The sequence below is a fragment of the Syngnathus typhle genome, linkage group LG1 (genome assembly GCF_033458585.1).
Source record: "Syngnathus typhle isolate RoL2023-S1 ecotype Sweden linkage group LG1, RoL_Styp_1.0, whole genome shotgun sequence".
Lineage (NCBI taxonomy): Eukaryota > Metazoa > Chordata > Actinopteri > Syngnathiformes > Syngnathidae > Syngnathus > Syngnathus typhle.
In genome coordinates, this window is record NC_083738.1 from 23,426,242 (window position 1) to 23,442,145 (window position 15,904).

At 49.4% G+C, this 15,904-nt stretch overlaps 4 protein-coding genes across 5 annotated transcripts; 1 reads left to right on the forward strand and 3 right to left on the reverse strand.

Annotated features, from left to right (window-relative positions):
- Positions 1–1,907: 1,907 nt before the first annotated feature.
- On the forward strand, positions 1,908–3,170 carry zgc:92664 (uncharacterized protein LOC436695 homolog). Its single transcript, XM_061294524.1, has 5 exons — positions 1,908–2,194; positions 2,370–2,464; positions 2,530–2,726; positions 2,795–2,899; positions 2,978–3,170. Exons 1-5 carry the CDS (start codon positions 2,108–2,110, stop codon positions 3,040–3,042), a joined length of 549 nt encoding a protein of 182 aa, XP_061150508.1. The 5' UTR covers positions 1,908–2,107; the 3' UTR covers positions 3,043–3,170.
- si:dkey-6n21.13 (P2Y purinoceptor 3) lies at positions 2,307–6,940 on the reverse strand. The gene is made up of 2 exons (XM_061294307.1): positions 6,578–6,940; positions 2,307–5,369 (listed from the first exon to the last, which is right to left on the reverse strand). Exons 1-2 carry the CDS (start codon positions 6,915–6,917, stop codon positions 4,264–4,266), a joined length of 1,446 nt encoding a protein of 481 aa, XP_061150291.1. The 5' UTR covers positions 6,918–6,940; the 3' UTR covers positions 2,307–4,263.
- A 265-nt stretch (positions 6,941–7,205) lies between these two features.
- On the reverse strand, positions 7,206–9,766 carry si:dkey-6n21.12 (schwannomin-interacting protein 1). The gene is made up of 7 exons (XM_061294368.1): positions 9,491–9,766; positions 8,630–8,833; positions 8,318–8,481; positions 8,119–8,236; positions 7,874–8,002; positions 7,684–7,801; positions 7,206–7,588 (listed from the first exon to the last, which is right to left on the reverse strand). The coding sequence occupies exons 2-7, from the start codon at positions 8,807–8,809 to the stop codon at positions 7,482–7,484; spliced, it is 816 nt and encodes a 271-aa protein (XP_061150352.1). The 5' UTR covers positions 8,810–8,833; positions 9,491–9,766; the 3' UTR covers positions 7,206–7,481.
- Positions 9,767–10,150: 384 nt separating this feature from the next.
- abce1 (ATP-binding cassette, sub-family E (OABP), member 1) lies at positions 10,151–14,524 on the reverse strand. 2 transcript variants are annotated; one of them, XM_061294290.1, is made up of 19 exons: positions 14,381–14,524; positions 13,709–13,850; positions 13,559–13,644; positions 13,403–13,500; positions 13,221–13,338; positions 12,975–13,112; positions 12,822–12,891; positions 12,659–12,755; positions 12,494–12,583; positions 12,205–12,326; positions 12,004–12,128; positions 11,804–11,900; positions 11,672–11,731; positions 11,530–11,588; positions 11,171–11,281; positions 10,946–11,088; positions 10,736–10,858; positions 10,505–10,616; positions 10,151–10,439 (listed from the first exon to the last, which is right to left on the reverse strand). In XM_061294290.1, exons 2-19 carry the CDS (start codon positions 13,809–13,811, stop codon positions 10,392–10,394), a joined length of 1,800 nt encoding a protein of 599 aa, XP_061150274.1. In that variant the 5' UTR covers positions 13,812–13,850; positions 14,381–14,524; the 3' UTR covers positions 10,151–10,391. The 2 variants fall into 2 exon arrangements, with proteins under 2 accessions (XP_061150274.1, XP_061150275.1); XM_061294291.1 differs by having other exon boundaries at positions 14,314–14,498.
- Between the last annotated feature and the right edge of the window lie 1,380 nt (positions 14,525–15,904).

Sequence of the window (15,904 nt, forward strand, 5' to 3'; positions counted from 1 at the left end):
CTCATCCGTGCTGTTTGGTTTCTCGGGACTAAATGGTGAAACCCGAGGGGTCAACTTCTCGTCGGCGGTGCAGGGCCTCGAAGGCACGTCGCTTTGGATAGTTTTTGTGTTCTCGAGAGCGGATATAGAGGTGGCGGGAGTCTTGTCCAGTCTGGCTGAAGAAGAGGAAGCAGAGGAATTTGTCTCCCCAGTCTCCTCCAATATGGGGGAGAGCCTGGGGGTCAATTGCATGTCAAATTGCAAATTGCCAAACTCGTCCATTACGGCCTCATTGAACACCGCCGGGGTGAGACGATTGTCGTCTTGCCTGCCACCGTTAATATTATTTTGAGGGGAGGCGGATGAAGCTTCCTCCTCCTCAGACGGATGAGGAGCCCACTTCTGCTGTGCGCCTTCATCCGGCTCTTGGGCGTCCCGATCGCTCCGCGTCAACATTTTGACGACAGCTTTACTGGCAGAGTCAAAGGTGTCGACGACCGGTTGGATCACGTGGCTGATCATATTCATGGCCTTCCCGAGAATGGGAGATGACTGAGACGACAACGAGCCAGGGCCTTCTTCCTTTGTCACAGGGTCCAGCATGAGGTCTGCGCTGTTGAGATCGATCGTTGGCTCAGCAGACGCGAGGCGCTCCGAGAAGAAATCCCTTAGGTATTGTTTGATTTTCTGTTGGGTGACAAGGCCATAGGACGACTCGTCAATGTAAGAGTTGGATGTGGAGCGCTCCTCCGCATCCCACAAGGCAATGAGCTGCCTCATTTTGGCGATGTCTGCAATGCTCTTCTCAACGATGCTCTTGATGAGCTTGTTGATCTTCTCATCCCTCTCTTTGGCCTTTTGGCTCGATACTTGGTTGACGTCCCCAAACATCCCCCGCTGGATGAAGAAGTCTTTGAGGCATTTCTGAGTGTTGAGAAGATCGTAAATCCCGAATGGCGTCAGGTGGAGAGTACCGTCGCACATTTGGTTCTTTTCGTTGACTTTTCTCAGGTGAACCTTGTTCAAATTTGACGCCATCTTTCTTTTAGAATCTGATCGTAGCGTTGTTGTCGATTTCAGGGGACAATCACAAACCTTTTCTTTCCCCTCTTTGATCTGAGCCATCCAAAGGACATCAGACGCATGACATCAGAACATTTTGTCACGGAAGCGTGACATCGACACCTTTTTGTCATCATTGCTTGATGACTCATAAGGTCGACTTGGTTCTGTTGAAATTTTTTTCCAAGAACGTGGGGAACTTCAATGAGGACCAACACAAAAAGTTCCACTTGTGGCTTTTGTCTAGAAAGTATTCAATTTGAAACAGTGAGAGTTCACTCAAAATACTTCATAGGTTTACCTTGTAAAAATTAGACTAGAAAAATATCAAATTAACACTGACTACCTATTCTTCTCTTTTTGTTTGAATGAAGAGGATCCCATTTGTTTTGGGAGCATACTTCTGCTTGCATTTTTGGACTAACCTGCATATATTTAAGACATACGTACTCTATTCTAAATCTTTCATATTTTATTCTAATTCATATTTTATTCTAATTTTGATTAGAATTGTTATTATATTATGACACGAATGTCACAAGATTCCACACGTCTTTCTCAAATGAGGTAAATGTCTGACTCGATAAAACACCAAATACACGTTACATAATACACACTTTAGTGACCGACTCGTGTGAAAAATACACTTTTCAGTGACGTTATTTTCACGCGACGCTGACGTAAACGTTGCGTTCAAGTGAAATCGGCAAAACGAGTGGCTACAGCGGAACCACTTACAGTAAAGGTTAAGATGCATATTCCTGATAGTGGCGCACCTCTTAATCACGAACCGTACTCACGTAAATATTTTGTTTACCATTACTTAATCTAAAATCTACAACAGTTAACGTGGCTTCCAAATTTCCGGAGTTCCGCGAAGGTATCAGCCAACTTCATTCAGTTGGTGGCACTCTCTTGTTGTAATGTAAATTTCGCGGAGCTAAAAGCTTTTGCCTTACGATGCGCGGTCGGATTTATTTTCGCATGCCGAAGCTTTCGCTTTCGTGACCACGACACCTAGAGCACAACCGACCGCCGGCACACGGAAACCGTTCGTTGGCTGCTGATGCTAGCTAGCTCCATTGTTGTTAGCATATTAGCTGCCATTGAAACCGCCCGCAAACAGTCAAACATGACTTCAGCTTCCACAAAAGTGAGTCTTTCAAAATGACAGAATAATGCACAGCTTTGAGGAGCGTGCGGACTATGATTACTGTTAATTAATTAATGGAAGTGAACCGGGTAACCATAGCAACGGTGCTCACCTCTTTCCTTCCTCGTGTTCTCCGGAATGAACCAGCATGCTTGTTTGATTGTTCTTCACGCAGGTTGGAGAAATCTTCTCAGCAGCCGGCGCTGCTTTCAGTCGACTGGGAGAACTCACCATGCAGCTTCACCCTATGGCCGAGGCCAACCCCACTAGGTCGGTCAAGCAATATTAGCCAATGTCTGGGAGCAGCTTGAATCCACGTGCCTTCTTGTCACCAGCGCACACACTAAGAGTCCGGTCAAGCGCAAGCATGAAGACAATGCTCGATGCAGCTCCTCCGAAGGTATCCCGCCCAAGACCACCACCACCACCAAAAAATCTGCTGTGACATCGCCCGGAACCGGCGGCACCGCCGCTGCTGCCCAGCCCGGCATGCAAGTCAACCACCCCACCACCAAGAAGCGGAAGGCCTCGGGTGTGTTCGAGCATGAGCACAAGTCTTGGAAATTGCCAGTAAACCGAATCCTGTGCACGTGTGTTCAGATGTTACCCTGAGCGCCCTCAACGACTCGGATGTCAACAGCGACCTGGTGGACATTGAGGGACTGGGACAAGCGTCCCCATCCAAAAAGCTCAATTTTGATCAAGGTGCTCGAAACCTCCATGACACATCTTTCACGACCACAAATCCAAAAGTGGTTATGATCAAAGTTTGTCTGTCCACAGATACGTTGAACCTGGACTCAAACCTCATCATGAACTCCAATGACCTTCCTCTGCTGTCACGCTGAAGTCATCACAGAAAGTGTGGCGCCATCTGACACACGCATTGTATCATATTACACACGCCAGATTGCGTTGAAACTTCCACAGTGTTTTGGGAATAAAAGATCAAACTATTCTTACGGCTGGAACAACACACGTCGTCCTGCCTGTGCATTCGAAACACACACAACAAACATTTATAAACACAATCACCCAAATTATCCGCAGCACAAGTCAGCATTTATTATTGAATGTTGCGTTTTAGTCAAATGTTGAAATATTTTTTACATTTGTGAGTATAAGCGGTGTGAAGATTCATGAGTTTTTATTCGCCATGTTTGAGCGTGCCAAACAAGGAATTTGACTTCGGTAAATCACAGCCTCTGCTCAAGGTGACAACACTCAGGACATGTGAAAAATGGCAAATATTCTCAAACATCCCCTGATCATTTTAACATTCTCCAATGAAATTTACACAGACGACTACGTTTGAAGACTTGAAAAGCACCTATGCACATAAATTCAGCTAATTATAGGACAGAACGCCGTGTCTTACCTCGGTGGATGTCTCCGGTTGAGAAAAGAAAGAAAAAAAGAACTGGAAGGCGGACTTTATGGAAGTTTGGAGTGGCTATCGGTGACCCGTTCAAAAATGGCGCCACGTCTCATTTGTAAACACAAACGCCAAAGCATTAGACGAGCACCTACAAACTCTCCACTTGTAATAAGATGTGCCAAATTGACGCTACTAACAAAATGTGGCGTCCGTTTAGAATAAAAACGCTCGCATGATTTTTAAACATTGTGTAATATTCATTTGGGCTTTCGTTTTTTCGACTTTGTCGTGGGGTGCATGACGCCAGATGACGCCGCGCGGTTGACGTCTGATATTTCCCTTGGTGTCTCCCCCTGCCGGATGGCAATCATGTATGACAGCCACTCCACTTTCCGAACAACAAGTCAAAAGAACGAATAAAACAAACAAGTTTTCCTCGCCTGTTCGACCACCAGCCGCAAGAGGTCACTAGAAAAAGAGTCAAGTGTTGACGTCACAATCTGTCCCCCTTTTTCATGGGAAAGTTTATGAGCGTCATTTTCAGGCTTAAAAAAAATATGATCGTTGCTATATTCACATGCGTCATCACTAACAAATCCGTGTTATTTGATTAATAGAACATGATTAGTATCAAATGTGTTTCAAAGGAAAAAGTCTCTGCATAGTGAGCGTAAAAGCAGCCGTCTTTGCGTTAGGTCAATAAGGCGCTTTTGCCGTGCCGGTGTACGTGTTCGTCTCCTTTCGCTACCATCCTCAAGGGCAGCAGCGGCGCGGCGGGTGCAGGCGGCGGGCAGCATCCGCCCTTGTCTTTGGTGAGGAAGTAGAGGAGCGCGTTGAGCCAGGCGTTGAAGGACGCCAAGGGCCGAGTTATCTTGTAGCACATGGACACGGTGGTCATGGTTTGGCACGGGACGCCCTTGGTCACCTTGAGCAGCAGGAAGACTGTACGCGTCACGTGGAAGGGGAAGAAGCACAGAGCAAAGAGCAGCGTGATGGTGACGATGGTGCGGATGGACTTGCGCCTACGGCCGGCGTACGGCGAGTCTGCGCCAAGGAAGACGGAGACGCCGGCTCCGCCTTCCCTTCCGTCGCGTGGGCGAGAAGGCAGAGTCTTGAAGATGGTGACCACCACGTGCGAGTAGCACCAGGCGATGACGGAGAAGGGCACGAAGAAGCCCAGTAGGTGCAGGACCACGCCGTACGGCACGTAGTCGGAGAACTCTTGGTCGATGGCGTCGTCCCAGCAGTTGTCTACGCCGCCGCCGGCGCGGGCCGTGCGGGCGAAGCGGAAGATGGGGCAGGTGAGCGCGAAGACCACCGCCCACACCAGCACGCATGTGCACTTGACGGCTTTCTTGGTCTCCAAGGCGATGACCCGCATGGGGTGGCAGATTCCCATGTAGCGGTGCACCGAGATGCAGGTGAGGAAGAAGATGGAACAGTAGAGGTTGAAGTAGAAGAGGAAGCGCACCAGGCGGCACATGAAGTCCCCAAAGACCCAGCGGTCGCGCATGACGTAGCTGGCCACTAGGAAGGGCAGTGACAGGCCGTACATGAAGTCGGTGGAGGCCAGGTTGACCATGTAGATGAGCGAGGCGTTCCAGCGCTTGGTGCGGCGGAACGAGCGCAGCAGCACCACAGCGTTGAGCGACAGGCTGAAGACGAAGGTGAAGGAGTAGCAGGTGGGCAGGAAGATGTACTTGTACGACTCGTCAATGCTGCACAGCGGCAGGCTTCCGTTGTCGACGCCCGCCGGCGTCATGGCCGCCCTTGTCCTCGTCACCGGCCAACACTCACCTGGAAGGTAACCCAGGGTCACAGTCAACGTCGGGCGGATTTAGTTTTCAAAGCTTGTGACTATTCCATCTTGATGTTTTGATTAAAGGGAGGGATCAGCAAGAAAAAAAAAATCTTTAAATATCTCACCTCAGTGTTCAGGTTCGATTCCACCTCCCACCCTCCCTGTGTAGAGTTTGCCTGTTCTCCCCATGCCCCCGTGGGTTTCCTCCCACATCCCCAAAATATGCTTGGTAGGCCAATTGGGCACTCCAAATTGCCCCTAGGTGTGAGTGTTGTTCGTCTATGTGTGCCCTGTGATTGGCTGGAAACCGGTTTAGGGTGTCCCCTGCCTACTGCCCAGTGACTGCTGGGATAAGCTCCAGCATGCCCACGACCCCCATGGGGACAAGCGGTAAAGAAAATGGATGGAGTCGAAATGATTTGCCGCCATGTCGGCCAGACCTGGCCCTCGGGCCATAACTTTTGACTTGAGTCTACAAATTAATATATATATATTTTTTTTTGTATCAGAAGAAATAAGAAATCCCAGAGGGTGGGGGTGGGGGGGAGGAGCACAATTGTTTGTTTTAATTGTCATTGTCAGTTGCGGTTTTCATATCAATTAATGTTTATAGGAAATTGAACTTTTGTGATTTGGGTTTAAGGCCGCCTCTCCCCCACCTGCCCCGCCCCCTCCCCTTCTCTTCCGTTCCGTTGCTGACTGGGCTCTTTGCACAGCGCCTCTCACCTCCTGTTGTCTGTGCCCTCGGGTGTTTGCCTTCCTGCGGACGAGGGCACGCCGCTGCTGATTCAGTCTCTTCTCAGGCCATTAACTCAGCAATAAGTAACCACGCTCGCTCGCGTCACGCTACATGCTGTTGATCTTCCAAGAAATTCAAATGCGCTTTGCGTACTTGCCGCTCATTAGCCTGATCCACGCCATCAACATCCGACTACAACTTCAATCATTTTAAGGGGTTAACATTATAGCTTGGAGTCATCGGCGTTCATGTTTCAGTTGCGTGCGGAGAGGGAAACAGGTGTCCGCGCACATCACGCCTACGTTAGAGAAGATGATGTGGTCAGAAAAGGAAAAAGATGAGAAACACGCTGTTTTTTTTGGTTGTTTTTTTTGTCAACGTAGCCGTGACAAAAAGTCTCGTTTGGACGATTGAGGAATTAACTTTACAGCTGTTAGTGTTTCTGTGTGTGGGGCTCATAAATACCTGCATCACTGCACACACACGACGACTCCATATGGCTCCGCTGCTGACCTCGGCCCCATGGCAAAACCCCCAAGACGGCAGCCACTGATCCAAAAGTGCAACAAACAACGGAAAAGACACGCAACTGCTCACAGGCGGAAAAAGTTAGCGCCTTTCTCCTCTTTTCTTCTTGGCATGTTGCCATGGTGATGCAGCCCCTCCCTCGAGCCCTCTCTGTGTCATCCCCACTTGCCCACCTGCGAGAGAGAGAGCGAGAGAAAGCGACAGAGACGAAGAGAGAGAGAGAGCCCAGCCGCTCATCTTGTTTTGAAGCCGAGCTAACTGACAGTTTGTCAAACATACGGCCCGTGGCCTGCCTGGTGGTCCAACCGGTATGCCAAGATAATTTTTTTTCCCCCGAGAGGAAACCATAAGTGTCATTTTTTAATCCCAGCAACTGTTGTTGCTAATTTGCACTGTGGAATTTGGCATGCCTTATAAACTATTTCCAATGTCAGTCAGTCCTGAATTACTTTTTGGATTATTTTATTTAAATTGCATGTTTTTTGTCGTTGTTGAGAAACTTGATTTGCAACAAGACAATCCACTATGAGTATTTTGTCATTATAATCATTGAGAAGAAGTCATGAAGATTTCAACAGAGTTTAATACTTGTAAACATATTTGAACAAGTGGACCACATTTTTTTCCCTCATTCTGACATTCAAGCTTTTAGACCAAATGGCGCTCATTTTACGCTAACACACGGAGACGGAAAAACATCTGCGGCATTATTCAGACGAAGCCATGATCGTCCGTGTGGATATAAAAAAATTGCTTGTTGTGAAAATTCCCTTTTCATGCGTGAAAACAAACACGTGTAGTGTCACGCAACCGTGTTGAAATGGTCAGACTTTGGTGTCCGTCAAACTTGCAGGGACGTGAGGTCCTGAACCTCCAGCAACATAGCGTCCTGTTCCGTCCTCAGCTGGTCTCGCACCTGCAGCCCGGCCACCAGATCCGAGCTCAGCTCTGCGGTGAAACAAATATGCTGTTTGCGGACCGCCTTCCCCAAAAAGCTTCGAAGCACTGCATTGCAACAAAAATTTCAAAATGTGTCCAATCACCTTGCACCGTTTGGGTAAGGAAAGATCGTTGGGCGCGGAGCTCCCCGAGGTTCAATTTGTACACGTCGGCGCGCTCCAAGCGTCTCCCGTGGAGCGGTGGGTCGGCGCCAGCCGGGTTCTGAGGGGGAGGGCATAAGCCACTGTTAAACGAGAAGAGCCAGTGGGTGAGCGCTGCTTTTTAGTCACACACAGGTGGCTTGTGGTCCGCTCGCAGCCGCTCTCGCAGCTTCCTCCAAGTGTTCCGGAAGCCTCTGGACTTGCTTTTCTCTGACTTGGCCGCAGGCATGGCCATCTTGAGACCCGGGACGACGCTTCCGCTCTACGTCGGTGTGCAAAATAATATAGAGACACTGTGTATCGTGTATGTATAAGATGATGTCAAAGTATTTGCCTTTTTCTCAAATAAGATGTTTTTTTTTTTTTAATGGTGCACACCAGGGCTGCGCTGGCATCTCCCTCCCTTCGCTCTCGCTCTTCCTCTTCTTCCTGCTCTTCGTCATCACTCTCGCTGTTGTTGATGAAGCAGAGCTGAAGGTTCATTTGCGTCTGCAGTCTGCAACACAAGACGAAGAACAACAAAATGAGCGTGCGCCAGCACGCTTCCGGAAATTCAGCAAAGGTTCGCTTTGACCACCGTGAGCCGAGAGCAGAGACGTCTCCGTTGTCATCACTGTTGTCCTGCCCATCGTGGTGGCGCCGATGGCGCCGGCGCCCGTCCTCGTTCTCCCACCCCACAGCTCCTTGTTCACCCGTGCAGCTGACGGGAGCTCGGCCTCGCTCCAGGGTCGCCGCGCCGCTCTGACCGTCCCAAAAAAATAAAATCAGTCAACTCGAGCTTATTCTCCATTGGCAGCTAAACACAATAATATTGACTAAGCAACAAAAATGGCGTGAAGCTGGTCCCTCATTTCTGGCAGTTCCTGCAAATTATGCAGAGGCGTCCAACCTTTGCCAGCTTGTCCTTCTTCTCCTCTTCCTGCTTCTCCAGCTCGGCGATGCGAAGGCTCAGCGCCTCCCAGTGCATGATGGGAAGGCCCAACTCGTCCCGGGGCTCCTGGGTATGGTCGCTGTCCTTGTCCATGTCATCTCCGCCCCACTTCTGCCGTTCTTTGTCACCCACCTCCATCTTGTCAGCGCCTCGGCATCTTTTCTTAAGCAGTAAGACACGACAGGCTTTTCAACCAACATTCACCAGCTAACGACGAGCAAGCCATGAAGGTTCCAAAGCAAGCCTTCCAAATTTTTGGGCTTACAGCAAAGACCATTTTCTATGGGGGACTTACAACCACAGCACGTACCCCCTAAAGCCACAGAAAGTCAAATGTTTCCTAGTTCCCAAAATATTAAATAAAATTAAATCATTGGGGGATTGCCCTGGTGGTGTCATCTCTGAAGCCTCCATAGCAAAATTAAGTCTTCAACGTGCTTTTCGGGGCGCGGCCGGAGGAGACCTTAGGCAAGAAAGGATCTGCCTGGATTGGTCACCCCCGGTTAATGACAGGACGCTTAAAGACAAACAAGCAACAACGATTTGCACGTCTGGACAATTTGGCGTCAACCAGTTTTTGGATGCATGTGGGAGGCACAGATTGAGAGGCGGTATGCCAACATAGCCCCGAACTGCGAGGCAAAAACCAAAACCACTTTTTAACCACGCTGCTTGCCAGCTTAAGGCTGGTAGTTTGACTTGAATGGCAAAAGTTGTTGATAGTTTTCGAATGACTATGGGTGGAGAGTTCCAAATGCATTTCAGACGTCTTGCGTTTTCTCCCCGAAGTGGTCGGATAGTTGAAGATAGTTTACTTACTTGGTTACTCACTTCCACCAGTTACTTGGCCAACGCCGCCGTGCTTTTGTTTGCCACATACTTCACATCTGCAGCGCTTGACAAAGTCCAAACTTAAAATATCCCAAAGCTTTTGTGGGGCTTTTCAAACCTTTGCGGTTGTTTTCGGTTTCCTATAGCTGCCTTTTATTGAGTTTTACCGTTGTCAAACAAAAGACGCAAACTCTAATCTTGTGGAATTTCACGCAAAGATACAAACGTGTGCGCGCGTGTGTCACTTCCGGCGGGCTGTTCACAACAAAAGCTTAGCTTGCTGGCATTTCCGCAAAGCGTAGCTTGAGGATTGCGCAACACTCTGAGAAGGATTGCGCTATTAAATTTAACGTTGTATATTTTCCGTCTTTCTCACTTTATGAATGACTAAAAACAGCTAAGGGCAAATGAAAGGCTTACTCCGTAGTTAGTTGCATTATGCCACAAAATGTGACAGGAAGGGATGTAATGGGTCACTGTAGCTGTCATATTCATGGACAATGTATATGTTCAAAAAGTTCCACACTCAATCCTACCTGGAGTCGTCCAAACCAACAACATAAGATGGTGTTGTTGAATCAAAGTTAAATGCTGAAAGCTTAATCGAGTCACCAATAGCTCTTCACCTAACCAACCAAATCAGACAAGTCGTTGTCAACATCGTATTTATTGTTTGATGTATCGATGCTGTCGTTATGACTGGAACTCGACAGGATGCCACTCTGAACATTTGAGAACAGTTGCGGATGTTGAACGCAGGCCCCGACAGCTCCCGCATGATGATGAGACGGACGTTGCGTGGTTTATTTTTTTTTTCTTCTCCTGCTCACTCGCTGCGGTCATAGTCGGTACGGGAAGAGTCACACTCGCTCACACGCTACGAGTCGCTCTAGTCATCCAGAAAGAAGTAGTTCCCGCTCTTCTTCTGTTCAGTGTCCTGTGAGTTCAAGAAGACAAAAGGTCAAAGTTGGGGGTAGGACTTGAGCAAACGTGTTGCAGTACCTTGATGGAATTGAGCTTGTTGATGCGTGGCCGGAAGTTGTTGGGATCTCTACGAAACGTTATCTCCAGCAGAGACAGAAAGCGGTTCATGCCCGCCAGGAGACCCTGTGGACTGACACACGCACAAGCTTGGACAAACTCCCCAAAACCGCCATTCTAGCTAAACGCTGTTCGGTGCGTTCGTTTGCTCAGCCGCAGCTCAAACGGACACAGTCGGGAGGCGGTGCTTACGTGTTGGCGGCCGTGTGTCTGGAGGGAATCCCGTCAAAGACGATGACGCGGTCCGCTAGGTACGTGGCCATGATAAAGTCGTGCTCCACCACGAATGCCGTCTTCTTGGCGTGCAGGATGTACCTGTGACGCACACGCATGTTGAGTTGAGATGCGGAGGTGACGAGCGCACAGGAACGTACACACAAACACACAGAGGCATCAGCGTACCTCTTGATGACCCTGGCTGCCATCAACCGCTGCTCGGAATCAAGGTAGGCGGAGGGTTCGTCGATGAGGTAGACGTCGGCCGGTTTGCCCAAACACAAGGTAAGCGCAACTCTCTGAAGCTCACCACCTGAAAGGTTCTGGACCTGATGGAGAGAAAGTGCAGGAGAGAGGGACTCGTCAATGGCACCAAAGGTGTGGACGGGCATGCGGCGTTTGCATTCTTACGTCCTGGTCGATGATGCTCTCAATCTGCATGGGCTTCATGACGTCCGTGATGAACTGAGGGTGCGTGTAGGCGTCTCGGATCTTTTCGTGCAGAAGAGCACGGACGCTGCCCTGAGGAACGCCGCCACCCGCGAGCAAGCAAGACACACACACAGGATCGAGGATTAACTTTGGAGTAGCTTGTGCTGATTGAACCCAAAGCCAAGTGGCCCCTTCAAGCTGGTCTGTGGTTTTGAGGACAAAAGCTAGACTTACAATACCAATACATCAAAAGGCCATTGCAAAGTGAGCAAATTCTCTCGTCTGGCAATGGCTTAAGTTGCCATGAATAGCACCAAATGGGGAGTCAGAGCACACACCTTGAACTTAGGACTGATGGTCTGAGGCTTGTAGCTCACGTTGAGGATGGGCACATCACCTTGCCAATGCAAACGCACACGTTAAAAGCCGGGCGGGCATCACGACACACACACGTGACATGCGTGATACATAGTTTGCCACCTCCGCCATCCGGTTTGAGTCCTCCGGCTAACATCCTGATGAAGGTGGTCTTTCCTGTGCCTGTACACACAGCACACAGAACAAATCAGAGCGCCTTGTTGTCACGTCGCCGTGACGGCCGCGCCGACGTACCGTTCTCCCCCAGCATGACCATGATTTCCGAGTCGGTGAACTCCCCTCCCTTGATCTCCAGGGTGAACTCACCCATGGTTTTGGCCATGTGGGGATACTACGGGTTTGCACACAGCACATTTGTGAGTGAGTTAGAAGATGCTTTTTTTTAATCAAGGCAGCGGGATAAGTCGCAAGAAAAGCACAAAGCTGGCACTGACCTGGTAGTGCCGAAGCCGCTTAACTTCCTCCTCGTTGGCCGTTTCGGCCACTTTGAACACCAGGGAGGTCTCGCGGAAGCGCAGGTTCTCCGTGGGAACGTAACCGTCCAGGAAGATGTTGATGCCTGAGGGCCGCGACAGCGACACGCGCCGTGTTAGCGACTGTTTGGGAGGAGCCGAGAAGTCTGGGCGAGCGCTTACCCTCCCGCACGCTGAAGGGCATGGTGACCACTCCGTAGGCACTCGGTACGCCGTACAGGCAGCAGATGAAGTCAGACAAGTAATCCAACACGCTCAAGTCGTGTTCCACTACGATGATGTACCTGCACGCACACGCAAAGCTCAATTTTCCCCATCCCGCAAAACGCACCGCCACTTTTTTGAACTCATTGGCTGCCATGGGAACGCAAGCAGCGATTCAACGTTGTCCAGGGGATCATTTCACTGCCCTCTCGGCACGTCCGTGTGTCCATTTGCGAAGCGCACGTACCTGTCTGGCGTGATGAGCGAGCGGATGGTGATGGCAGCCTTCAGCCTCTGCTTGACATCCAGATAGCTGGACGGCTCATCAAACATAAAACTGCAGGACGGGAGGCGCACGTGTGAGCACAGCGTTGCGGGCGTCACGCAGCAGCGAGGGCGCCTCGTTTCTTACATGTCGGCTCTCTGGATACAGACGACGGCGCAGGCGAACCTCTGTAGCTCTCCTCCCGACAGATCCTCCACATTCCTCTCGCGCAGGTGACTCAAATCTGCCCGGTAACAAGACAACCAATCACAATATGTCCTTTCTATTGCCAGAGCCTTTTGGGTCATACCGAGCTGCTGGCAAACCAAGTTCTGTGTGTCCATGTCATCTTTTCTGCTCAGGATGGCGCCGACCGATCCCTGCAGGGACAAAGCGTCGACTGCAACGATGAGCGGAGCCGCAGTGATCCCGCGCCAGACCGGCATTACTGCCCGCCCTTTACCTTGACGGTCTTTGGGATCTGGTCCACGTACTGTGGCTTGACGATGGCGCGCAGGTCGTCCTCCAAGATTTTGGTGAAGTAATTCTGCAACTCCGAGCCACGAAAGTAGGTCAGGATCTCCTGCCAATCTGGAGGATTCTGGAACATCATATCATGCCTGCGTGAGTATACATGTGAGAGATTGTGTGTGTGTGTGGTGGTGGTGGTGGTGGGGGGGGGCTTGCGTGTGAGAGCGAGAGAACCTACATCAAACTTTCCCAAGTTGGGTTTCTGTTTGCCCGCTAGAATCTTGAGCGCCGTTGACTTGCCAATACCGTTGGTCCCCACCAGCCCCAGAACCTCGCCCGGTCTCGGAATGGGCAGCCTACACGCAAACGACAGTGGATTTCAAGCAACTTCGCAAAATGAAAGTCCATCTCTCCACGTACCGGTGCAGTTTGAAGGAATTGGCGCAGTATCTGTGTGTGGTTTCCTTCTCCAGGTTACTGGGCAGGTTGACGATGGACAGCGCCCCAAACGGACATTTCTGAAACGGCACCACCGCGTCATTCGGAGGAGATCAGGTCGGGGCCGAGTTCTCGTACCTTGATGCATATTCCGCAGCCGATGCAAAGCGACTCCGAGATCCACACGATCTTACTCTGCGGGGTCACCTCGATACACAGCTTGCCTGCAGACGGACATCAGCTCGTCACATCTTCGCTGGGAGCCTCTTGCCTTTCCCGCTCACTCACCCATGCGGACCACCGGGCAGCTCTTCTTGCACTCTTGCCGACATTTCTTGGGTTTGCATTTGTCATGGTTGACGATGGCGATCCTGGTGTTTTTATCCGCCATGGCGTGCTGCTGAAACAAGGGAGGCCGGGACCCGGCGAGCTGAGGGCAAAGCGATGACATTAAATTAACAGAACACTATGACATTAAATTAACAGAACACTAGAGTCAAGAGGCTCGTTGAAATGTTGCAGCGCGAGTGGAGCTGTGTACGTGAGATGTCATTATAAAGTGTCTTCGGCTTTTGATTTAAAAAATATGTATATATATCAATTAGATGCTCAAAACGTCCAATGGAGTCAGGCTCGTTTTGCTCGTGGAGATACAGCATCATTAATTGTGTTCGACGCGTTCATAGCGCATCACAACATTGTCCACAAAAATGCACGAGAGTGTGGATCGATTGTGTGCTTGAACGGGACAACGCAGACTGGAAAAGAGAAAATGTACATTAAAGTGTTGTTTAGCGCAGTGTAGTGTAGTGTACTTGTTATCGCCTTAGCATTTAGCTTAGCTTGGGTGTGCGGCCTTCGCTTGTTATCTTTGACAGCCGGTGGCTCGCTACCTCACTAAAATGTCCGCTGAAAAAATGTCGGGTATCCAGGTCGCGGGGGGGAAAGACGCCGACTCACCCCGCTTTGCTCCAACGGATCCGAATTTGGACAAATGAAAAGAGGACAAGCAAAGAGAAGATACAATTTGGTGAGAAACTTCTCCCGTGCAACGTGTTCCTTTCCTGGATGCCGGCCGGAAAGATGGCGGCATCTACGCACGGAGCGGGCGACGGTTTGTGGTGTGACGTCATAGAACGCGACACAGATAGCTAAAAATCAATCATGTTCTATAATGATCAAAACTTCTTAGTGGATTTCTTGCATTTCTCTCTTTCGGATGCCATTATTATCATAGCTATTATTGTTATTAATATTAGATGGATATTATTATTTTACATTATTATTATTAGTAGTAGTAAAGTCAAAGTCTCCTTTATTGTCAATTTCTTCACATGCCAGGACACACAAAGAGATCTGAATTTCTTTTCCCATTATCTCACGGTGACAAGACATATTACAAAGTAAATATATACTGTATACATATATATATATAGGTCCATGGAGAAATACAACATTCAAGAAAACAACACAAAACGTAAAAACAAGAAGGCACATACAATGAATATATAAGAGCGATGAATGAATGAATAAATAAATAAATAAATAAATAAATAAATAAATAAATAAATAAATAAATAAATAAATAAATAAATAGATAAATAGGAGCAAAAACAGAGCAAGTGTGCATACAGCAGACAGTCAGAATATAGCGCGAGAGTAATGCAAAGCAGCCAACGTGGCCCAAAAGGTCAGGACGTTATGCAGCCGAGGGTGGAGATGGGAGAGAGTTTAGGATCCTAACAGCCTGGAGTACGAAGCTGTTGGTGAGTCTGGTGGTGCAGGAGCGCAGGCCCCTGTACCTCTTCCCAAAGTGTGAGCGGGGTGACTCACATCACACACAATCGTGGTCGCCTTGCGGGTGAGACGGGAGGTGTAAATGTCCTTCAGGGAGGGGAGTGAAGCACCATCTAATCCTACCAGCTGTGTTCACTATGCGCTGCAGGGCCTTCATGTTGTATTCAGTGCAGCTACCACCCCACACAACGATACAACTGGAGAGGACGCTCTCAGTGGTGCCACGGTAGAATGTGCGCATGATGGCTGGTGGAGCACCTGCTCGCCTGATGTTTGCATGAAATGACTTTTTTTGTGTCTCTTTTTTACGCTACACTAGTGCGGTGGCCTTTGGAGAAGCTGTCGGTGAATGCTTCATTTGCGCAATACTATATTAGGCGCAGGGTTCAATGCCATTGCCGGCCATCTAATGTGGGCTTTGCATGTTTTCACCCCTTCCCTGCGTGGGTTTCCTCCCACGTTCCTAACACACTCATGAGAGGCGGAATGGCCGCTCCTAATTGTTTTTTTTTGTTTAGTTTTTTTAATCTATCCAACACTTGTACCTGTCCAGGACCAGGAAACGTGCAACGAACATCTCGACAGACCCTTCTCACCCAGGTTGCAGTCTGTTTGAACTACTCCCCTCTGGACAGCGTTATAGAGCTCGGTACGCCAAAACCAGCAGACAGGGACAGCTTCTTCCCC